The sequence below is a fragment of the Sus scrofa genome, chromosome 2 (genome assembly GCF_000003025.6).
Source record: "Sus scrofa isolate TJ Tabasco breed Duroc chromosome 2, Sscrofa11.1, whole genome shotgun sequence".
Lineage (NCBI taxonomy): Eukaryota > Metazoa > Chordata > Mammalia > Artiodactyla > Suidae > Sus > Sus scrofa.
This window is the reverse complement of record NC_010444.4, coordinates 62,592,356-62,617,224: the sequence shown is the minus strand read 5'-3', so window position 1 is coordinate 62,617,224 and position 24,869 is coordinate 62,592,356. Positions and strand designations below refer to the sequence as shown.

The 24,869-nt window shown below is 43.8% G+C and overlaps 1 protein-coding gene and 1 long non-coding RNA gene across 3 annotated transcripts in view; one reads left to right on the top strand and one right to left on the bottom strand.

Moving 5' to 3' along the window:
* The window catches only part of SLC1A6 (solute carrier family 1 member 6), a 21,835-nt gene extending 6,373 nt beyond the window's left edge, over window positions 1–15,462 (bottom strand). Inside the window, exons 1-6 of the mRNA XM_003123429.5 lie at window positions 14,967–15,462; window positions 8,101–8,312; window positions 7,206–7,343; window positions 5,512–5,716; window positions 4,695–4,737; window positions 3,793–4,136 (exon numbers count right to left, since the gene is read on the bottom strand). Of these exons, the coding sequence (XP_003123477.1) occupies window positions 3,793–4,136; window positions 4,695–4,737; window positions 5,512–5,716; window positions 7,206–7,343; window positions 8,101–8,305 (935 nt within the window). The 5' untranslated portion in view covers window positions 8,306–8,312; window positions 14,967–15,462. The remainder of the gene's footprint in view (window positions 1–3,792; window positions 4,137–4,694; window positions 4,738–5,511; window positions 5,717–7,205; window positions 7,344–8,100; window positions 8,313–14,966) is intronic.
* On the top strand, window positions 15,334–24,869 carry LOC106508313. Of its 2 annotated transcripts, none has more exons than XR_002341608.1 (3): window positions 15,334–15,473; window positions 15,793–15,912; window positions 23,977–24,869. It is a non-coding gene; the product is annotated as an uncharacterized LOC106508313 (long non-coding RNA). The 2 variants fall into 2 exon arrangements; XR_002341607.1 differs by lacking the exon at window positions 23,977–24,869 and adding an exon at window positions 21,838–21,953.

The window sequence follows — 24,869 nt, the reverse complement described above, 5'->3', positions numbered from 1 at the left end:
CTAGCATCCATGAGGCTGCAGGTTCTATTCCTGGCCTTGCTCAGTGGGTTAAGGATCCAGCATTGCTGTGAGCTGTGGTGTATATAGGTCACAGATGCAGCTTGGATCCCGCCTTGCTGGGGCTGTGGTGTAGGCCAGCAGCTACAGCTCTAATTCAACCCCTAGCATGGGAATCTCCATATGCCGCTGGTACGGCACTAAAAGACAAAGAAGGAAAGAAGGAAAGAAAGAAGGAAGGAGGGAAGGAAGGAAGGGAGGGAGGGAGGGAGGGAGGGAGGAAGGAAGGAAGGAAGGAAGGAAGGAAGGAAGGAAGGAAGGAAGAAAGAAAGAAAGAAAGAAAGAAAGAAAGAAAGAAAGAAAGAAAGGAAGGAAGGAAGAAGAAAGGAAGAAAGAAAGAAAGAAAGAAAGAAAGAAAGAAAGAAAGAAAGAAAGAAAGAAAGGAAAGAAAGAAAGAAAAAGAAAGAAAGGAAAGGAAAGGAAAGGAGAAAGGAAGGAAGAAAGAAAAAAGGAAAGGGAGGGAGAAAGGAAGGAAGGAAGAAAAGAAAAGGGAGAGAGAAAGAAAGAGAGAGACAAACAACATATGATATCACTTTATATGTGGAATCTAAAATATGGCACAGTGAACCTATCAACAAAACAGAAACAGACTTGAGACATAGAGAACAGACCATGGTTGCCAAGGAGGTGGGAGAGAGTAGGGCGGATGGAGAATTTGGGGTTAGTAGATGCAAACTGTTACATTTAGAATGGATAAGCAATGAGGTCCAGCATAGGGAACTATATCCAATATCTTGGGATAGACCATGATGGAAGATAACATAAGAAAGGCATGTATACATATGTGTGTGAGTGTGTGTGTGTGTGTACACACACACGTGATTGGATCACTTTGCTGTACAGCAGAAACAGGCACAATATTGTAAATCAACTATACTTTAATAAAAATAATTTTTTTAAAAAAGTGATAACTGCAAAAGAGGGTCACTGTGGGGGCTGCTTAAGAATGAATGGGCAGGGAGGGCTTCTCTTAAGAGGTGACATTTAAGCTGAAGCCTGAAAGGTAAAAAGGAACCACACAAACCTGAGAAGGAAGCATTGCTGGCACAGTGCAAGAACCTTGAGATGAATGTGAGTTAGGAGTATTGGAGGAGCAGAGAGACTAGTGTGGCTGCAGCAGTGAGTGAAAAGGATAGCAGAGAAGACAGAAGAAGCAAATTCATCGGGGTCTCACCTGTTTTCCCCAAAACCAGCCCATTGCTTAGTTTTGTGAGTTTCTGCCAGTGGTGCCATAATTCACCCATCACCAGGCTTACTTTATTTCTCTGTCTTTAGAACTTGAAGGATATGCTTGGTCATTGTCATGGGATGTATTGGAGGAGGTGGGGACCATTTGGGAAGCTGGTGCAGTAACTTAGGTAAGAAATTATGAGACCCACGCTAAGGTTTGGGAATGACAATACAGAGGATTCCTCAGCCACATCTGTGTTCCCCAAGCTGGGCTCATTGTTACCCCTAATGGGTGGTTGCTGAGTTGCCTCCAATTCTATACCTGCCTCTGTGAATACTCTGGAAAACTCCTTTCCCAACTCCCAACACCTCCATCCTTCCTTCTCTTCCTCTGCAAAATTCCTCAACTCTGGATCAATTGTGCATGACTTATTTCCTCCTATACTCAGCTACCTGGCATATATGAATATTTCCCAAGCATGCCAATGACACCACAATAATAAATTCATGGTTCCCAATTCAGTTGAGCTTCCAATACTCCCCTTTCAATCTTCTTGCTTATACTTGCTAAGTTTTCCTTTCCAATTCCCTCAGCTGCTTTTCCAAGCTCTCAGCTTAGCCTCTTGCCCCCTACACAACGTTCAAATTATTTGAGATGATGTACAAAGTCTTCCCCCACTGGGGACCAAACAGCCTTGTTAACAACTTCCATCACCATTCCCAATGTATGCCCCACCTTCTTGGACTCTTCCAAACAATGAAGGTTCTTTCCAGCTTTTCATGTTCTATTCCCTCTGCTCTTCCTGTCCTGTTGGATTCCTACTCACCCTTCAAGACCCAGCTAAGAGGTGGACTTCTCCATGACTTCCTCCTCACCTTCCCAGGCAGAATTCACTGTATATCCCTCACTATCTTCCCACTTTTCCACTTTCCCTGTACTTTTCTTTAATGTCTCTTGACTCTAGAACTTTTCACCTTGTATTATATTTATCTAATATATGTCTGTCTCCTCCAAGACTTTTTGAGCTTCTTGAATTCAATGTATCTCTTTATTTCAGAGTTAAAAAATAAAGTCAGACTGGGACTCAGTCCGATGAATGAGTGAAGGAATTTAAAGAAAGAATGAATGACTGCATCAATTAAGGAATAATTAGAAAGTGGATAAGTGAGTGAGAAAATGAGCAAATGAGACATGAATAATGGATAAGTGAATGAATACGTGTGTTAAGCAAATGGATAAATGAAGGCAGAGAATACCTGACTGAGTGAATGAGAGAATAACAAATGCACAGATGAACAAGCTGGTCAAAGAATGAGTCTGACTTTGACAACAAATTTATGGTTACCAGAGGTGTGGGGGCAGGGACGGACTGGGGGTTTGGGATTGGCATATGTACACTGTGGTACATGGAATGACTGGCCAACAGGGACCTGCTGTATAGCAAAGTGAACTCTACCCAATATTCTGTGATAATCTATATGGTGAAAGGATCTGAAAAAGAATGGATGTGTGTATATGTATAACTGAAACACTCAGTTGTATGGCAGAAATTATCACATTGTAAATCAACTTTAATAAAATGTTTAAAAATGAAAAAAGAATGAGTCTGAATGAATAAGTGACTTAGTGACTAAATCAATCAATCAATGGGTTAATTAATGCATGAATGAGTTTATGAATGAATCTACAAGTGAATGAACATATGAGTGGATTAACTAATGCACAGAAAAATGAATAAATAAATGAGAAAATAAGTGAACCAATGCATGGAAGAATGGGGACAAGGACTTCCCACACAGCAAGTCCAATCCCCAGCCTGGTGCAGTTGGTTAAAAGATCTGGTGTTGCCTCAGCTGCAGCACAGGTCACAGCTATGGCTTGATTCAGTCCCTGGCCCAGGAACTTCAGCATGCCATGGGTGCAGCCATAAAATTTTTTAGAAATAAAATTATTTTTATTAATGATTTTTATTTTTTCCATTATAGTTGGTTTACAGTGGTCTGTCAATTTTCTACTGTACAGCAAAGTGACCCAGTCACACACATATATATAAACACTTTTTTCTCACATTATCCTCCATCATGTTCCATCACAAGTGACTAGATAGAGTTCCCTGTGCTATACAGCAGGATCTCACTGCTTATCCACTCCAAATGCAATAGTTTGCATCTATTAGTCCCAATTAAACTAAATTTTAAAAATAGTGAGGATAAATACATAAATGAGTGACTGGATAATTTGGCCAATCCATAGAAGAATAAGTGGATGAATAGATGAATGAGGGAATGAATGAATAATACACATAGCAGAAGTGTGAGTATAAATGAATAAATGAGTGTGAATAAATGGATGAACAAGGGAGTGAGTGAATAAATCATTGCACAAAGGTATGAATGAATGAGTGAGTGAATGAGTGATTAACCAATACATATATAAATGACCTTGACCACATGGTCCCAACAACCGCCTCAGCAGCTGCCCCACAGCCTGACTTCCCAGTCCTGCCACATCCTTCCTGAGCACCATCATCACCACCCTCCACCCCATCACAGCCCAGCACTCACCAGATAATGATGCCCACCAGCCTCATAATAGCCTCATTGAGGCTGTCGAAGAAGTCCCGCAGGACTCGGCCCTTGTGTTTCATGCCACCGATGACCAGCCCAAAGGCCACCGAGAAGACCACAAGGCCCAGAGCATTGATGCCATTAGCCGAGCCAGGCACAGGCACAGTCTCCTCAAAGCTCAGCACCTCGTGCAGGGTGCCCAAGGCCCGTGTGACGTTTTCCAGGAGGCTGGTTCCATTCTCCAAGGAGGATGAAGGAGGCATGGAGGTGCCCGGCTCAGATCCATTATCTGTCCTCACAATGGTCCTGGTTACCAACCTTGTGCTGTACTGCGTCTTAAACTGAAATAGGGAGATATTGGGCCACAGGCCAATGCATAGTACATTGAGTGAATTAATAGATAAATGAGGGAGTAAATGACCAATGCCTGGGAGAATGAATATAGATTATGAGTTTTTCACAAGCTCCCTGGGCAATGCTCAGACAGACCTGGGGGCCCATCTCCTCAGCCATCTATGATCTTTGGTTCCTCCTCCATTACCATCCCCAGGCAGCTTTGCCCTAAGTTATTCTCTCTAACTTTCCCTTGATCACCACCCTAACAGGAAGCATTTTTGTTTTGGCCATGCTTGCAGCATGCAAAAGTTCCCAGGCCAGGGACCGAATCTGTGCCACAGCAGTAACCCAAAGCCATAACAGTGACAATGCTGGATCCTTAACTGCTAGGTCACCAGGGAATTCCTTGGAAGCACATTCTTTCTTTCAGACTCTTCCAAAAGGCCATGTGCAATGTTCTGTCAGGTCCTTCTTCCCATCCCTCACTTCTGGACCATTCTCTCAGCAGCAAGCTCTCCCCACCCTCCAGACCTCCTTGGTTAGACTGTATACTTCCCTCTGACCTGTTTGAAGCAGGCCTCCACAAGGTTGGGTGGAAACATATTTCTGCAGAAAAACATCAGATGAATGAAGGTGGTTAGACCTGGAAAGAGAATCTAGAGTGATAACAATAATATAATAACAGCAACAGCAATAATAATAATGGCAGCCAACATTTGAACCTGAGCTAAGTGCCTTACTTATATGATCTTACTTAAACACCACAATAACCCTAGAAGTGATGTTCCACTTTACACACAAAGACACCAAAGCACAAGGAATTTATGTAAGTTACCCAAAGCCACACAGCTGCTAAGGGGTTCAGATGGACATCAAATTCAGGTCGTTCTGAGTCCTTTGATAGGAGCCTATGCCACCTCAGGGACTTCAACTCACACATTCATGCCAGTGATGTCTTAAAACAAACACACACACACACACACACACACCTCTTGAACACTTCCAACACTGGGTTCTCGCCAAGTCAGTCACCAGGGTAGAACTATGGCCAGCCTTGATTCCAGCAGGCAAAAATCTTGCTGCTCTAAGAGAATCATTCGCCTTTCAATGGACCTTGGGAACACCAGACAAACACCATCTGTTCTGAGCCCATCTCAAGATGCTGCAGCTAGAGCCCCCCTAGCATCAGGGTCAAGAGATCATATCCTAGGAGAAAGCTGTTCTCAGAGAATTCATGTAAGGCTCCAGGATAGAAAACGAGTACCAATAAACCTGCTGTTGCACTTCCAAGCTGGGTCAGCCTGTCTGCTTTGTCTCCCCTTGAGTATAGGCTGTTACAAGAAGGGCTGGAATTCCCATCAAAATTAGAAAGGACGTCACCTGACCAGGTCCATGAAGGCATCAGCTGTGGGGATGGTCTCGATCCGGCCCTCTCGGTGCAGCCCCTCCTTGGAGCCCTTCCCAGGATGGATGATGGTGACCATGAGGATGCCGATGAAGACTGCGATGACTGTGGTCACCATGTAGTACACAGCTGCCCGCATCCCCATCCTCCCTGTTGCCTTGTTATCCAGGGACGCCATACCTGGAGGACAGGTGGTGCAACCCCGAGCAGCCCCATCCACACCCTCCCATCCATTTGCTCCATGGTCCCCACACAACCACAATCTTTCCACCAAGCATCCTTTCTCCTATACCCCATCCCGATCCTTCCATTCTTCCACCCACATCACCATCCTCCAACTTCCAGCCTATGTTCCAAATACACCTTCCACTCCATCCTTTATCCCACACACTATTTCACTAAAGACCTCTCTGCTCCAAGACAACATTTTCAACCCCATCTCCATCCTCTATTTACTCTTATTTTGCACCATAACTTCATATGCATTCCTCTCTTCATACTGCTATCCACCCCAATATCACACCTCCCTCCAACTATACACTATTTGTAGTAGATGCTTTTGGTGCCCTATCCAGACACCCTTTACCAAGCTGATACACTTATCCTTCCACTGCTGGGCATGTTGGCTGCTAACACCTCATGCTGCCCCCTTCTCTTGAGAGTTGCCCACAGCAGAACAGGAGATCACTCACTCACAAAGGTCCCATGGGAGACCTACAGCCAAAGACTGATTGGTATAAGAATTCAAAAGACCAGCTCCTTTGACTTAGATGGAGGCAGAGTCATGGTGAACAACTCTGCAGTGTTGCACATGCTCCATAGCTCCACATGAGATCAGCTGAGAGGCCAGCCTTCTCCTGAACCCACATTTCTGCTTAGCTTCTTTCCCCACCCCATCCTGCTCACCTCAGTTCTCATAGGTTTACCTTGAGAGCTATTCCTCAATAAATCACTTGTATAAATACCCCCATCTCAGACTCTGCTTCTAGGGAAACCCAACCTAAGAAATCATTCTTCCCTGCCTTCATCTTTCTCCCAAACCCCAAAACTGGAGATTGGCAACTGACTGCCCATAGGCCAAATCTGGCCTGCTGCCTGTTTTTTGTTAATACGGTTTTATTGAAAACACAACCATGCCCATTTGTTTACATGTTAATCTGTTGCTGCTTTTGCACCTCAACAGAAGCACTGAGGAATTTCAACAGAAGCCACATGGTCTCTGAAGGTGAAAATGTTATCTACCTGGCCCTTCAGAGAAAAAGTTTGCCAACCCCTGTATAGGCCATTCATATTTCTATCCCACCCTCCAACCACCATCCTGTCACCTCCAACTCAAATCTTCATCCACATCCCACCCCATGACAACCCACACCATATTCCAGCTACCTTCCCTGGCTGCCCAACATCAGCCTTCCTTTTATCCCTGGATGATACTAAGCTCCTGGTAGGTATATTACCACCAAGGAAAAGGACAGGAAAGTTACTGAGATAAGTATTGTAGCTCCACCTGGGCTCTGGATCCCAGGTCTGATTGGGATCAGGGCTTTGGCCAAGGACTCAGAACTAGGGGCATGCTCCATATATAAGGTCCTGCTTGGAACAGCCTTGGCTCCAGGTTTGAGCCTGGACTCTGTTGGGTCTTGGAGGCCACTGGCCTGGGCTCTCTCACCTGTGACCAGACTGGAGACAATGAGTGGCAGCACCAGCATCTGCAGCATCCTCATGAGAAGCTCTCCAGGAAAAGAAAAGTACTTGATCTGGCGGTAGCTGAGCTGGTATGGGCGCAGGGCAAAGGCCAGGCTGACCCCTAGGACCAAAATGAGGGATCCAGAGATATGAATTTGGTCACTGAGCCCCAAGCAGGAGCCACCCATCCCAAGAAGGGTATGCATGGATGGGAGTGAAAGAAAGAAATATGCCATGAGTATGAGTTTGCATGTACATTATGGAATATATGATTTTATGTGTTACTGTGTTGATATGTGTGTAAATTTGTATGTAAATGTCTGCACATATTCAGGTACACATATGTGGCAATGTATGCTCATTTGTGCACATGTATCTGTGCCTGTATAGAAGGGCCCATACACATGACGCACATGTTTTCTCTACATGTATCTATAGGTATGACTTGTATGTGTATGTTACTGTTTTCAAGCATGGGGGTATACGTATATTTAAGTTCGTGTGCCAATGTGTGTGCAGAGGAATGCATGCGCGTGTGTGAACGCGCTAAGTTCTAATATATGTGTGCGAGTGTGTATGTGAGTTTATGTATTTGCACCTGTAAGTTTGGGGCATGCATAAAAATATTCATGTTTGTGTATGTTCATATGCAGAACATGTGCTTTTATCTAGTGTATACTTAACGCGTGTATGTACACATGCAAATGCATGAAACACTGCACATACAACTATGATTGTGTGTGTCCTGGGGAGAGGGAATGGTGGACGTGTGCATGACTGCGGGTGAGAATAAGTAGAGGGAAGAAATGTGCGTGCAAGGAATTTCCCTCAAGTCGTCTCCCTCCGGGGGCAGAGCCCGCCCCTCCCAGACCACTCACCAATGACCACAGCACTGACTGTCAGCAGGATGAAGGCATTCCGGCGCAGGAAGCGCAGCACGTGCTCGCGTGTCATGGTCTGCAGGCGCAAGCGCGTGCGCAGCGCTCTCTGCTGCAGGCTTTCCTGCAGCCGCTGCAGCCAGCCCACCCGGCCGAGCCGCTGGCCGCTCTCCCGCAGAAACAGGCTGTTGCCGTGGCTGCTCATCGTCTATCTGTGGGGGACAGAAGGGCCCGGGCTTGCTGATGGACTGGGCAGAAGGCGGATGTGGGTAGAGAGGGAAGGGTGGAAGAAGCTGGTGAGGAACTCATAGAGAGTTCAGACAGCAGGGGGAGAGGGATCTCAGGTCTGCTGGGAAGTGCCTGCGCTGGGCCAGCTGAGAACACTGCCAGGTGTTCAAGGGTCATGTCCTGGCAGAAAAGCATCATCTCCAGAATCACTGCCAGGCATGGCTGATGAGAGACCGAGAAGCAGACCACAATATAATGAACATTTCTGCCATTCTGACTCCAGGGCCCTTCTTACTTCATGAGACCATCACAGACAATTTTTTTGCAGCTGACCCAGCTCCCAAACCAAAATAACAAGGCTTTGCTAAACACCAACTTCATGCAGAACCTTAAACAAGGCGCTTTGGGCCTAGCTTCTCAAGTTAATAAGTTCTTGGAGTTCCCGTCATGGCACAGTGGTTAACGAATCCAACTAGGAACCATGAGGTTTCGGGTTTGATCCCTGGCCTTGCTCAGTGGGTTGAGGATCCAGGGTTGCCATAGCTGTGGTGTAGGTCGCAGACACGGCTCAGATCCCCACATTGCTTTGGCTCTGGGGTAGGCCAGCAGTTACAGCTCTGATTCGACCCCTAGCCTGGGAACCTCCATATGCCATGGGAGCAGTGCTAGAAAAGGCAAAAAGACAAAAAAAAGTTCTGATGTCTGGCCTTGAAGTGCTACCAAAAATGGGCTTTCCACAACCACAAAATCAGCAGGTGCCTGGCAAACAGTAGGTGCCCAATAAATGCAGCTGCTCTGCATGAATGTCCAACTAAGTAACAGGGAGGGGGAGAGTCCAGTGAGAAGGAAATGGAGATAATTACTGACCCCAGTGGCTCCTCAGGATCAATTTTTGAAGGGAAATGGGACATTAAGAATCACTTTGGGTGCCAGGAATTGTTTCCCAAACTTCAGACTTCCATGTCTCCTCTTTACATTCTGCCATATCCATGTCATTTACTTACTTATCTAAATAAATGCATCTAAACGGGAAATATTAGAAGTTCCCAATGTGGCTCAGAAGCTTAAGGACCCGATGCTGTCTCTGTGAGGATCTGAGTTCAATCTCTGGCCTGGGTCAGTGGGTTAAGGATCTAGAGTTGCTGCAAGCTGTGGTGTAGTTCAAAAATGTGGCTCAGATCTGGCATCGCTGTGGCTGTGGTGTAGGCTTTCAGCTGAAGCTCTGATATAACCCTGAGCCCAGGCACTTCCATATGCTGCAGGTACAAGAGTAAAAAGAAGAAAAGTTTTTTTAATTAAAAGATAAACTGGAAGCTTTAGATCATTACTTGCAGTGCTGATTTTAATACACATTAAATAAAATTCATATAAAAATTAAAACTAGCCTATTCTTTTACCAACCAAACACCTTACATGTATAGGGAAGCATGGAAATTGTGACTTTCATGACTCTGAGGAATATTTGCCTTTGTGGCCCCTTCCTCCGTTGAAATATATATGTTAAAATTATTTTTACAACTACACTGGAATAAAAATGAATATATTATTTGAGAACTAAATAGAGGTGATTGTCGTACAATGTTGCAAATGTACTCAATGCTGCTTTAAAATAGTTTTCTGTTGTGTAAATTTCATCCCAATTTTTTAAATGAATATATCAATACTATATATTGAAACATTTTCTTTCACCTGAAAGTTTAATTTTTTTAAATCATACTGTAGTTGATTCACAACATTGTGTGAATTTCTGCTGCAAAGTTCAATTCTTTATTCTGATTTTAAAGGAAGCAAAAATGTTAACACTGTAAATCAAATATACTTTAAATTTTTAAAACAATTTTTTAAAAATGTTAAGTAAAAGAAGCAAAAATATGAGCATGAGTCCCTAAAAGTATCATGGGCACTGGACACCTCTTATTTTGGAACAATAAGCAGGTTTGCCTATGCCAATCTCACAGCAAAACCCACTGAAGTGCCTCTATTCCAGGCATACTGGCAATATTGTTATCCCTCTAGATTAATTCCCAGGCAAAAGGCTGACCACTGGAGATGGCATTACCCAGGCTCTCTTGCCCTTTCAGTCTGGCCAGCGGAAAACAGCAGGAGACTGGAAGGTGGGAGGAGATGGGGACAAGCACTCTCCCAGCTCCCTCTCAGCTCCCCCTGCCAGGTCGCTGTCTGGCAGTGACGGTAATCCTCTACCTAAGGCCACAGTTCCCATCAATCCTCTACAGCTGTTGGCCATTTGGACATCTCCCTTGGAAATATGACTAGTTCCTCTGCCCATTTTCTAATCAGATTGTTTATGTTTTTTTTCTTTTTCTTTTTAAGGCCGCACCTGGTGCATAGAGAAGTTCCCAGGCCAGGGGTCTAATCAGAGCTATAGCTGCGGCCACAGACATGGCAACACCTGATACTTAACCCACCGAGTGAGGCCAGGGATTGAACTTGCAACCTCACACAATGTCAGGTTGTTAATCCGCTGAGCTGCTACAGGAACTCCTGTCTACAATTTTTATTGTTGAGTTATATGAGATCTTTATATATTTAGGATATTAACCCCTTATCTGGTATATGGTCTGCAAAATTTTTCTCCCACTCTGTAGGTCACCCTTTCATTTTGTTGTTTCTCTTGGTGTGCGGAGGCTTTTAAGTTCAGTGTAGTCCCCCTTGTTGATTTTTGCTTTTGTAGTTTGTGTTTTGGTGTCATAGCCAAAAAAATAAATAAATAATTGCTAGGGCCAATGTTGAGCAGCTTCTTCCTTACATTTACTTCCAGCAGTTTTATGGTGTCATATCTTTTTTTTTTTTTTTTTGCTTTTAAGGGCTGCCCCCACAGCATATGGAAGTTCCCAGGCTAGGGGTTGAATCGGAGATACAGCTGCCGGCCTACACCACAGCCACAGCAATACCAGATCTGAGCCGCATCTGCGACCTACACCACAGCTCATGGCAATGCCCGATCCCTGACCCACTGAGTGAGGCCAGGGATGGAACTTGCATCCTCATGGATACTAGTCAGATTCGTTTCCACTGAGCCACCATGGGAACTCCTTTTTTGAGGGGGTGAAATGTGTGTCAGGTCTTATGTTTAAGTCTTGTAGCCATTTTGAATTGATTTTTATGAGCGGTATAAAATAGGTGTCCAACTTCATTACTCTGTACATTTATCCAAGTTTTCCCAACACCATTTGTTAAAAAGACTCTCCTTTCTCCATTGAGTGTTCCTGGCTCCCTTGACATCATAGAGGTGCACCAGGTTGTTACCATGACAACCACATTACAATATACAAATACATCAAAACAACATGGTGGACATCTTAAATTTACAAAATGTTATATATCAATATGCACTTCTATTTAAACAATAAAGATAATCCTCTAGTACAGGTGTGGCTCTCCCCAGGTTCCCCTTTTGCTCCTTCCCTGTGGCTCCCCTCTCTTGCTGGTCCCTGAGGGCTGCACCAGCTTTACTGGTTTGAGCTTTGTAAAGAGTCCTTAATTTCAATTATCTGAGTCCTAGAAAAGCTCTCCAAACTAAAGGAAGACAATAAATATTGTATCTAGTGCTGGACTGTGCATATTTGGGTTGCCTGGGATTGCTACAAATATAAGGAGAATTTGGCCTCCCCCAACTACTCTCTGAGGAATCATGGTTTCAGATACCTCTCCTTGCCTCCCTCCAGCCCCACCCTGAACCCCAGAGCCTGAATTCATCCAGATCAGGCTGGGAGTCTGTCAGAGAGTTCAGTTCCACCAATAGGTAGTTCCCTGAACCTTTTTTTGGGGGGTGGAGGGGGAATGTCACTGGCTGAGCAGCTACTTTTCTGAGAGCACTATCTCTCTTGTCCTCTTCTGCTGTCTCCATACCCCGGGGATGTGGCATCTGACTACACTTTCCAGGTCCTGCTTCCTCCGGTCTAAGCTCTGGTTTCCAAGGCCAAACCCCATTTGCAGTCCTGTTCCAAAGGATACCATGATGGTGCTTTTCAACTGGCTATGAAAAATCCCAGCCAGGGACCACATACTACACAGGGAAGGTGTAATTATTCCTTCTCTTCCAGGATGTATGTTCCTGGTCACCAAACAGTAGCACAAAGCTGCCTGTGGGTCCCAAAGCAGTATTTAGCTGAGGTTCAAACTAGTCACAAAAACTGCAGAGCTAGTTTTGTCTATTTCCTGTCTCTTCCTTACAAGAAATAGCACAGTATGGGGAGTTCCATGTGGTGCAGTGGATTAAGAATCTGACTGCAGCAGCTTGGGTCTCTGCAGAGGTGTGGGTTTGTAGCTGGGGCTTTGATTCAATCCTTGGCCTGGGAACCTCCATATGCCACAGATGTAGCCATTAAAAAAAAAGAAAAAAAGAAATATCACAGGAATGGACAAGCCATAGTTTAAAGGCCAAATATGGCCCACTGCTTGTTTTGTAAATAAAGCTTTATTGGCACACAGCCATATTCATTTGTTGTGTATTGTCTATGGCTACTTCTGTACCACAATGGCTGAGTTCGGTTTTTCCGACAGAGATTTTATGGGTCTCCATACAATCTCACTGGCCCTTTACCGAAAACTTTTGCAGACCCCTAGCCTAGAGGAAAAGCATACATCAGGTCTTTATCTCAAACCCCACTCCACCTTGCAGGAAAGGGTCACTTTCAATGTAGCTTTGATAGCCCAAATCACATGACCCTTGGAACAGCACCTAGTGAGCATGAAATAGATGACAACCAGAGTCAATAAAAAGTAGGAATCCAAGGGACACGCAACTGAGGACAGAGAAAAACGCACACATGAATGAGAGAGAGTGTCTTCCCAGCAATTTTGTTCCATCCTGTCTGCACTACTTGCCAAGTTTTCTTTTAGTTTTCTCAGGATCTTGGTTTCCACTTAGCCTGTTCTCAGCCTCTCTTGGACCACTCACCCTGGGTTCTCTTTTCTAGCTTTTACTGGCCTTAGGACTTCACTTGGCCCTGCTTCTTAGGCTTCCTGATTAGGAAATGGCCCTTCTAGTGTCCCCACCACCTGCAGGTGTTCAAGGATGGGTCTCGCACCTGGTTGCCCAACCTCCAGTCTCTTAGATGTGATGAGATGTGCCAGCCACCCTTCCCTCAGAGCTGAAGGAAAAAAAAGAAGGAACTCCTACATTCTAAAACTGAAGCAAACAACAGTGGCAAACAAGAATGCTTTCCATACCCTTTACCTCAATACTCTGCTAGCCTGAGAAGTGAGCGAAGAGAGGGAAAAAGAAGAAGGAAATCACATATGTCACACACACACACACACACACACTCTTGAACACACTTCACACACCTCTTGTATACAACTGACATATACACAACCACACACACAGAGCCTCACAAACACAGAACTGTTTGACATACAACCCCACACATCTTCAGAAATGCAATTTCAAGGTATTATTATAGGTGAAAAGTCATTGAACAGAGAAGACAAATACTGTATGGTATCACAGTTATGTGTAATCTAAAAAAAAAAAAAAACACTAGTGAATATAACAACAACAAAAAAAACCAAACTCACAGATATAGAGAACAAACTAATGGTTACCAGTGGGGAGAGGGAAGAGAGAGGGGTAATTTAGGGGTAGGGAGTTAAGAGTTACAAACCATTACGTATAAAAGAAGCTACAAGGATACATTATGCAATAGACAGAATATAGCCAATATTTTATAATAACTATAAATAGAGTAAACCTTTGAAAATTATGAATCCCTATATTTTACACCTGTAGCTTATATAGTATGGTACATCAACTATAGCTCAACTTAAAAAAAAAAAAAAGAAATGCAACTCCACTCATGCACCAGCAGTCATACAATTCCTACACACACAAATATGCACACCATCAGACACATAAACCCACACTCCTCTTCAGACACACAATTCCATACACACATACCTTCACATCCTTGCACAACTCACCTTGGAAATGAAATTCCATACTGGCAGCTGCAGTAATGCCATTCCTACACCTCCACACACACACACACACACACACACACACACACAAAACTTGGGACACAAGACATAAGACTTAAGGCATCCAAATTCCTTCCCTCGTTTGAACATTCAGCCCCACACACCTCTTTGGGAAGGCAACCCTACTCCTAAATTCAGTCTCACACACACACACCCATAACCACCACCACCCCAAACATAACTTTGGCCCCCACCCCCACAGCAGCGGTGGCCAAAGTCTCAGTCACAACCTGATCCCTTCGGAGTTGGAGAAATGAACCCCCTTACAGGGAAGGGAGCCAGGCCCTGCAAAGGGACCGGGCATCAAGCAGAGATGGAAACCTGCCCACGAGTAGAGGCCACGGGTAGAGAGAGACAGGATGGGGAAGGAAGAGAGATGATCAGGGAGACCCTGAGGGAACCAAGGCGAAAGGAAACTCACCAGGGCTACAGGGATGAGCGGAGGCTAAGACTCTAAGGGTCAGGGAGCAGTTGAGACAAAAACAGCCAAGAGATGGGAACTCGGGCGCAGGGGGCGCCCCGCCAGCCTGACCCCAGTGTAGGCCGAGCCAGCCTCTCATCCTGCCTGTCCAGAAGCTCAGAGCCCCTGTCCCCACGCAACCACGGTGTCCCCACGCAGCCACGGTGTTCCCACTCACCCGCGCCAGGAGCGGCGGGGGCAGCTTGCCCGCGCCTCGGCCTGCGCGCCGCGCCGGGATGCAGGAGCCGGAGCCCAGCGAAGCGGCCGGCCTGGGCTGCGGGGACCCGCCAGAGACCGAGCAGCGCCGGCTCCAGGACCAAAAGGCCGAGGTACCCGCGTGGAGCAGCGAAGCGCTGTGCAGCGGGTGGGATCCGCGCCGGCCCGGCGTTCACGTGGGTGTGGGGGCGCCAGGCAGCTGGAAGGGGGGCACGGGATCCCCTCCGGGATGCCCCCCGCCTCCCCCGCGCCCAGCGCAGGCTCCGCAGCCGCGCGGGAGAAAGGACGCCTCCAGTTTGGGAAGGGAGGGGATCCAGGGGTAGGCGGGGTGGGCGGCCTCTCTTAGGTCTAGCCCCCGCCCCCAGCTCACTGCCGCGCCTCCGAGCCCTCGCCTCCTGAGACCTCCCGTGGCCTGAACATCCCTGGAGAGATGTTCACCGCTGGGCCACCTCCCCCATCCTCCGAGGAGGTCTGAGAAGGCGTGGGAGTGAGCATCCGAGTTACGGCAGCTACCGCTTGGGCTCCGCTGCCGGGTTTCTCCCCCTTGGGGTGCACATTCCATCTTTGGCCAGTTGGCCGCTGTTTGAGCTCTGGCCAGCCCCTCTCCCTCTCTGAGCCTGGTCTCATTTAAACAACAGATGACTCGGCCGACCCCACAGAAAATTAAAACTGAGAAAATTAAAGTGCGTGAGCAAGGAAATCCTCCGTGCAGCGTGAAGCATTGTGCAAATGGGAGACGAATCATTGCTGTTAGTATTGTAATTAATACTATTCTTTGCTCTCTTTAGGATATACCGGGGAATGTTGATTTTGCTTTTGATCCCAAATGGCACTGACTTGGTTGCTTCCAACGTCTCCTACCTCTCCTGAAAGCTAATTGCCATTTTAAGAGCTGAGCACAGAGCAAGGTATGTGATAAAAACCCAATATATGTTTGCTATTATTATTGTTATCAAGCAATTGTTGATGGCAGCTTCCTAGTCTAGGCAGGCTCTTTTACTTATATTTAATCTACACACCCCTGTGCAGTAGATATCACCACTCTCATTCGCAGATGAGAGGACAGGCTCTCAGAGAAGTTCAGTAACTTGACCAGGGTTAAGGAGCAACACAGCCAAAGAGCAACCGCCCCAATTCCAGCTCTTTGTACATATAGCCCCCACTCTCCTTCCTGACATAATTCCTTCTTGATAAGTGGATCTCAAACTTAACTGTACCTTAGAATCACCAGGAGAGCCACTAAAAATTCTGATGCCTTGGAGTTCCCATGTTGGCTCAGTGGGTTAAGAACCTGATAGTTTCTGTTAGGATGCAGGTTCAATCTCTGGCCTCACTCAGTGGGTTAAGGATCTGGCATTGCTGCAAGCTGCAGCACAGTGGCAGATGTGGCTCAGGTCCAGAGATGCTGTGGCTCTGGCATAGGCCAGCAGCTGCAGCTCCGATTCAACCCCTAGCCCAGGAACTTCCATATGCCACAGGTATGGCCCTAAAAAGGAAAAAAAAAAAAAATCTGATGCCTGGGTGGCACCACACACCAGTCACATCAACATGGCAAGGTAAGGGGCTCAAGTATGTTTTTAATGCTCCTCAAGTGATTTCAGTGTGTGGGTGAAGTTGAACCCCTGCCCTGGATGTCAAATTCTCCTGGGCCATACCTGCAACTATTCCCCAAAGCCTTCGCATTCCTTCTGTTTCAGTCACCAGCTGTGCCCACATTATTCTGCATCCTTCTCTGACCCTAGAGCTGCCCCTGAAATTCCAGATCTTGCAGCCGTTTACTACACAAATGTTTATTGTTCATCTGCCCACTGTGCTCCAGGCTGTGCTAGATACTGGAAATTGAGAAGGGAAGCTAGGTCTTTGCTCTTTTACAAAAAATAATAAGAAAAAATATCAATGGTTTTCAAACTATTGGTCTTGGAACCCCTTTACCCTCTTAAAATTAAGGAGGAGCCCCCCAAAACTCAAACCACAGTCTAACCAAGAGTTTTTTAAGGCACACAAATTCCAATAGGGGCTCTACAACATGCCTAACCAGTACTCCTTAAAACTGTCAAGTCATCAAAAACAAGAAAAGTCTATCACAACAAAGAGTCTAAGGAAACATGAAGAGTGGAATATAGGAACCTTCATGGGCTCCTGGAACAGAAAAGTATATTGGGAGAAAACTGAGGAAATTTGAATAAGGCGTGGACTTTAATAATAATGGATCAACATTGGCTCATTAATTGTAACAAGTGTATGGTACCAGCAAAAGATATTAATAATGGGGGAAATTTGGGGGGTAAATGGAATCTCTCTGTCCTATCTTTTCAATTTTTCTGTAAATCTAAAACTGTTCTAAGAAATTGTGTCTGTTGACTTAAAAGATCATGGAGGGAGAGTGGATAAGCAATGAGGTCCTAATGTATTGCACAGGAAACTATATCCAATCTCTTTGGATAGAACATGATGGAAGATAGTATGAGAAAAAGAATGTGAATATGTATGATTGTGTCACTATGCTGCACAGCAGAAATTGGCACAACACTGGAAATCAACTACACTCTAATAAAAAATTTTAAAAATTTTTACAAAGACCATGGAGGGAAAAAAAGATGATGGAGAATTGTGGCTCAGCAGGTTACCAACCTGACTAGTATCCATGAGGATGTGGGTTTGATCCCTGGCTTTGCTCAGTGAGTTAAATCTCTGGTGCTTATGGTTAGCAGATGTGGCTCCAATCAGGTGTTGCCAAGGCATAGGCCTCAGCTGCAATTCTGATTGGACCCCTGGCCTGGGAACTTCCATATTCCAAAGATGCAGCCATTAAAAAAGAAGAAGAAGAAAGAAAGAAAGGTCTGTAAGTGTTGGCAAGCTCTGAAGATCACAGTGATAAATACAAATTTTTCAGTCATATTTATAAATATATCCATTATTTTCCCATATAGCTTATTACAAGCCATTGAGTAGATTCTCCTGTGCTGTGCAGTAGGTTCTCGTTAATCACCTATTTTATACAGTAGTGTGTATATGTTATTCCCACCCTCCCCAATTCTTTCCTCCCCCCACCCATGATTTCACCTGTGGTAACCGTAAGATTGGTTTTGAAATCTGAGTTTGTTTCTGTTTTATAAATAAGTTCTTTTGTATCATTTTTATTAGATTCACATATGTTGAAACTAATACAACATTGTAAGTCAACTATACTCCAATAAAGTTAAATAATAAATAAATAAATAAATAAATAAATAAATAAAAATAGTTTTTCAAAGTTCTAGTTTTCACTTACATGTCCAAAATTTATCATTAACAACAAATACCATCAGCTGTTTTCCTTGAAGGTGGCAAGCCCATTTCTTTCATTTTTTTGAAAATGCCTGCCAAATACTCATGGTGGAATAACTGAAGCTCGTCTGTCTGAAAATAACTTTCCATGAAAAAAGTGGCTTGTTCAGTTTGCAATTCAAATAATCACATAAGTGTTTTTTCCTGGAGACAGCTACCCCAGTACTTCAACCTGCAACAGTAATGCTTTATGCATACTTCCCATTTTATCATATTGGATATTAAAAAGATATAAACTGGTACAGCCACTTTGGAAGACAGTTTGGCAGTTTCTTACAAAGTTAAACATCCTTTCACTATATGGTCCAGTAATTGCACTCCATGCTCTTTGCCCAAAGGACTTGAAAACTTAGGTCCACACATAATCTACACACAGATGTTTATAGCAGCTTTATTCATAATTGACAAAACTTGGAAGCAACCAAGATGTCCTTCAGCAAGCTAATGGATAAATAAACTATGGAACATCCAGACAATGGAATTTTTTTTTATTAATGTATAGTTGATTTACAATGTTATGCCAGTTTCTAACGGAATGTTATTCAATGCTGAAAAGAAATGAGATATCGACATGAAATGATATGGAGGACTCAAGTATATATTTCTAAGTGAAAGAAGCCAATTTGAAAAAGCTGCATACTATAAGATTCCAATCATATGACACTGTGGAGAAGGCAAAACTACAGGCAGTAAAAACATCAGTGGTTGGCAAGGATTAGGGGAAAGGGAGAGATGAAGAGTGGAGCACAAATGTGTTCTAGGGCAGTGTATTCTGTATGATATGATAATGATGGATGGATGCCATTATACATTTTTCCAAACCCTTAGAACCTACTGGTAAACCTATAGGTTCATCAGTTGTAACAAAAACATCACTTTGGTGGGGATGTTCATAGCTGGAAAGGCTGTGCATGAGTAGGGGCAAGATGTGTATGAGAAATCTCTCTACCTTCTGCTTAATTTTGCTGTCAACCCAAACTGCTCTAAAAAATTGTCTCAAAAAAAAAAAAAAAACACTCAAATTAAAACCAGAAAATAATTGGAATTCCCATTGTGGTGTGGTGGAAATGAATCTGACTAGGAACCATGAGGTTTCGGGTTTGATCCCTGGCTTTGCTCAGTGGGTTAAGGATCCGGCATTGCGGTGAGCTGTGGTGTAGGTTGCAGACATGGCTCGGATCAGACGTTGCTGTGGCTGTGACACAGGCCGGCAGCTGTAGCTCCGATTAAACCCCTAGCCTGGGAACCTCCATATGCCGTGGGTGCAGCCCTAAAAAGCAAAAGAAAAAAAGAAAATAATTAAAACATGCACTCAAGAGTTGTGATTTAATCAAAGGAATAATTTTTATTGCTTCATCAAGGGCATAATAAGTAAAACTGGCTTTTGTTGGCTTTTTTTTTTTTTTTTTTTTTTTTTTTTTTTTTTTTTTAGCCATTAGTGTGTGGCAGCAAAGAATATAACAATTCCTAGTACAGGTTCTTGTTGCTGCCCTGATTGATGTTAAGATATTCCTGATACATTGCCCTGGTACATTGCCTTGGTACCATCAGAGCACAGATCAACACAGTGAAAAAAGCAAATAATATCCTAGTATTAATATGAAAATAGTTTTCACCATGTAGACCCCCTGAAATCTCAGAGAACCACATCTTAGGGTTCTCTGAGACTACAGTGTGCAAACTGTTGTCAGATAGTGATAAGCCCTGTGGAAAAAAATAATCAGGAAAAGAAAGTATGAAGGGTAGGGAAGGAGTAACATTCTTATTGATGTTTCACACCTCTAGATGTGAAGGTGATATATGTGCAAAGACCCAGGGTGGATGAGGGAGCAAACCATGAGGATATCTGGAGGAAGAACAATCCAAGCAGAGGAAAGGGCAAATGCAAAGGCTCTGAGCAGGACTTGCCACACACAGCAAGGAGGGCAGCACATGCATCTCCCAGCAACATGTTTCACAAGCTTTTCAAAATCTACCTATCCCCAACTAGGAAGCCTTTGGGAAGTGAATCAGGGAGCCTCGTCTGGGCTCAGGCAGAGCCTACTCTTTTTGGATCCATATGGCCTGAGCTATTCTGCATGTACCAAGAGCTCCTTCTATGCCAGGTACTGCCCAGGCACTCTACCTACACATTATTAAGGGTCAGACCCTGGAATCAGACTACCTGAGTTTGGATTCCTTCCATTCTCCCATTAGTTAGCTCATAGGCTTATGACAAGTTGCTTTACTTCTCCAAGTTTCAGTTTTCCTATGTGTAAAATGAGAATGCTCGGAGTCTTTGCATTTGTAGGAACTACCCCCATAGAATTGTAGTGAGGGTTAAATGAACTAAAAGATGAATAAGTATCTGGAGATTTTATGCTTTGCGTAGTGATTACCGTCAACCATTCTATGTTATAAACTTGAAAGTTGCTAAGAGACTAGATCTTGAATGTTCTCACCACAAAAAAAGAAATGATAATTAGGTGATGTGATAGAGGTGTTAACTAATGCTCTGGTGTTAATCATATTGCAATATGTAAATGCATAAAATCAACACTTTGTACACCATAATCTTACACAATGTTATATGTCAACTATGTCACATTTTTTTTTAATGAAGCATTCTTTAAGGGCTCAGTAAAAATTAGCCGCTATGGTTCTTCAGGGCTTGGACAAGGTTGGAGCAAGTGAAGCATTCACTATGGTGCAAAATGTATCGGGCAGCACTGATGCATGTTATAATGTAGATAAACCTCTAAAGCACTAAGCTTGGTGATAAAACTTAGACACAGACACAGAAGTACATACTGTTTGGTATGTATCTATTTGTATGAAATGTCCAGAACAGGTAAATCCATAGAGACGGAAGCCAGATTAGTGGTTATGTGGGGCTAGACCAGGGAGAGGAATGGAGTCTGGTTGCCAGTGGCTACTAGATCTCCTTTAGAGATGATAAAAATGTTCTGAAACTAGATAGAGATAATATTGTGAATGTATCAAATGCCACTGAACTATACTCTTTGAAATAGTCAATTTTATGTTGTGTGAATTTCATTTCAATTTAAGAAAAGTAAAGGAGTGCCCAAAGAAACTCTGTGTTTAAGATAAATAATATTTCAATGTAGGCGTTCCTGTTGTGGCAGAATGGGTTAAGGATCCGGTGGCATTGCCGCAGCTGTGGCGTAGGTTACGGCTCCAGCTCAGGTTTGATTCCTGGCCCTGGAATTTTCTTATGCCATGGAGGTGGCTGAAAAAGAAAAAATAATAATAATGTTTCAATGCAATACTTTAAAAACTGAAAATTAATCCCAAAAATCCATGAAAAACAAAATATCAATATTTCATACAAAGACAGGATCAGGATTCCTGATTTTTCCTTGTACTCCAGGCTTCCATATGGCTCATCTTGACACTCTTACTGACTCTGCCTTTAACATTTTGATATTTTGCTTATTGTGGATTTTTGCCTTAATTTTGTGTGGTTTTAAATTATTAACAATAGGATGTTATTTATTTTTTTATAGGAGAACATCTTTGTTACCTCTGAATGGAGAAAAGATAACTATATCCCCAAAGGATAATTTATAAAGAAAAAAAATTTGACTTCATATTTCAAAATTACAGATACACACAGACTCACTATGTGTCTCTCTGCCCTATTCATTTCTTTTTTAACCATTTTATTGGGGTATATGGGCACGTCAAAATCTGGATGTATTTAATGTATACAAACTTTATGAGTTTGGGAATAATCACATACCCATGAAACCATCACCACCATCAAGGCCATAAACATATCTATCACTTCTCAAAATTAATATTCCAATAATAAGATTCCAATATTATTTCTTCTTAATTACAGAGGTTTTTTGGCTCTCCCTAACATATTGCAGCCCAGGCAAGTGCCTTATTCTCCTCACCCTTGCCCAGGCCCTGTGAGTCCTTCTCTCATTCTTTCAGTAAGGGAAAGGCTACTGGCTCCCTTTTATAGATGCTCAAAGAAGTTAATTCACAGCCCGCATTGTTAATAAATGGTGCAAACAGTGTTTGAGGCCAGCCCAAGGCCCACTCTGACCAGAAGCTTCAGCTCTGGCCCTAGCATTAAGCGGGCAGGCCACCCCAGACAGAGCATCCCTAGACTGCCCCACACACCTGCACCAGCTGTGGGGTGGGGCTTGAGCAGGGGCTGAGCCAAGAGGAACCTGAGATGGAGGAGGAATTGAGGCTAATTCCTCTGTGGGAAGCACTCCCTATAATTAATTAGGACAGAGCTAGCCTGCGGCATCCCCGCAGCCTCCAGAGTCATTAAGGGAGAAGGGGAGGTCTCATTATTGGCTGACAGCTTCCCCATCATTCCTGGGACCCCAGAGGGAACGGAGGAGGGGGAAGAGGAAGGCCAGGCCCTCTTATTCCCACCCAACCCTCATTACCGGAGTGGCCTGATAGGCAAGTGAAGTGTCTGAAACCACAGGCAGAATTTCAGGGGAGAAAAGAAAGAGATGAAGAGAGAAGTTACCCACCTCCAAAATTGAGTCTGTATTTATATTTATATGAGATATTCAGAATAGGTAAATCCATAGAGACAGAAAGCAGATTACTGTTTACCAGGAGCTAGCGGTAGGAGGGGATGGTGATGGCCTGCTTCACAGGTTCGGGGCTTCCATTTGGGGTGATGAAAAAGTTCTGGAGCAGGAGAGTGGTGATGTCTGCACAACATCATGAACATACTAAACACCCCTGACTTATGACTTTATAATGGTTACAATGGCTAGGATGGTAATCATTTTGCAACATAAAAATGTATCAAATCAAGACACTGTACACCTTAAATTTACACAGTCTTCCATATCAGTTTATCTCAATAAGGCTGGGAAAAAAATGGTTACAATGGTAATCCTTACCTGTGTTATACAATTTTAAAAAACCAGTCTCCTTCTAGTTCATGAGTACTGATTCAATTTTGACGAACATCTGTTTTGTGTCCAGCACTGTACTGAATGAGGAATTCCACCTCTGTGCTCAGAGCTTTACTCTCTCCCTCTTCTTTTTTTTTATTAAGGTGTAGTTGATTTACAATGTTCCTTCAGTTTCTGCTTACAGCAAAATTACCCAGTCACACATATACGCACATTCTTTTTTCATACTATCTTCCTTATGTTCTAACCTAAGAGATTGGACAAAGTGGCCTGTGCTGTACAATAGGACCCCATTGCTTATCCATTTTAAATGTAATAGTTTGCATCTACCAACCCCAAATTCCCAGTCCATCCCGCTTTCTCCCCCTGCCCCCCCTGGCAACCCCAAGTCTGTCAGAGGTCTATTTCAATGAGACATGGCACAGGAGAACTCCCATATCATCTCCTGAGATACTCTTCATCCTCCTCTTGTTCTGTGTTCTAGAACCCCCATGGATTGTACCAGCTTGGTCCCTTTGATCTCTGGCTTCTGGTTGGGTTCTAGCAATGAAAGACGCTTTCAGGAGGACAGAGGGATAAAGGAGAGTGAGGCCAGGGTACTTTCTCCTTCAGGTCCCTCCCTACATGCTCACTGAAGATGTCTGTGCCCCTAGACTTTAGATCACAGGTACTAGCAGGTGGTCCTCTCCAGATTCTAGTAGTAACTTCCCCCTCTTCTCTCTCTGCTTCTGCCTTCTCCCTCTCCAGAATGTTCCTCTAAGGATGGACAACTGCTCCCAGGTGCTGCTAACTTCAAGTTACCATGCCATCCTATGTGGTTTTCTTACCCTCCTAACACACCTTCACCAAACTCTCCTCAGCTTCCCTTGAGTGTATGTCTGCTTCCTGCTCAGACTTCCTGAATAGACGGGTATTAAGAAGAGACAGTAGAAGAATAAGCAAGCGATGAGGGGTAGATTGTAGCAATAGAAGTGTATTCAGTGGTACTTTCAGGAGCTGGGGAACTCTAGTAGCATTGCTCACAGGAAAGAGAGGGAGATAAACAAAGGGGCACTAATTTTAGACTTTTGTATAAATGTAATAAAATTCATTGAGTTAAAAAAATTAGACTTTTGTATGACCAAGGTAATGAATATCCATTGCAGAAAATTTGGAAAATGCAGAAAGTGTAGAATGATTCAAAAAAGTCATCCAAATCCTATTCATAAGAACTATTAAAATTTTGGTGGATTACTTTCCAAGTGGGGATATTTTTCCTAGTCAAAATTAGAATCATGCCTACATGTTACAGTGGAACCTTGAGGACATTATGCTCAGTGAATAAGCCAGAAACAAAAGGACAAATGTTTTACTACTTATATGAGGTCCCCAGAGCAGTCAGATTCGTAGAGACAGTAGCATGGTGGGTGCCAGGGGGCTTGGGGAAGAGTGGGGGTGGAGAATTTTAAAGTGTGTGTGTTTAATGGGAACAGAGTTGCAGTTTGAAAAGATGAACAATTTCTGGAGATGGATGGTAGCAATGGCTATGCAACCATGTGAATATACTTCATGCCACTGGACTGTACACTTAAGATGGTAGGGATGTTAACTGTTATGCTGTGTACATTTTACTGCAATTAAAAATAATAATATTCATGTCA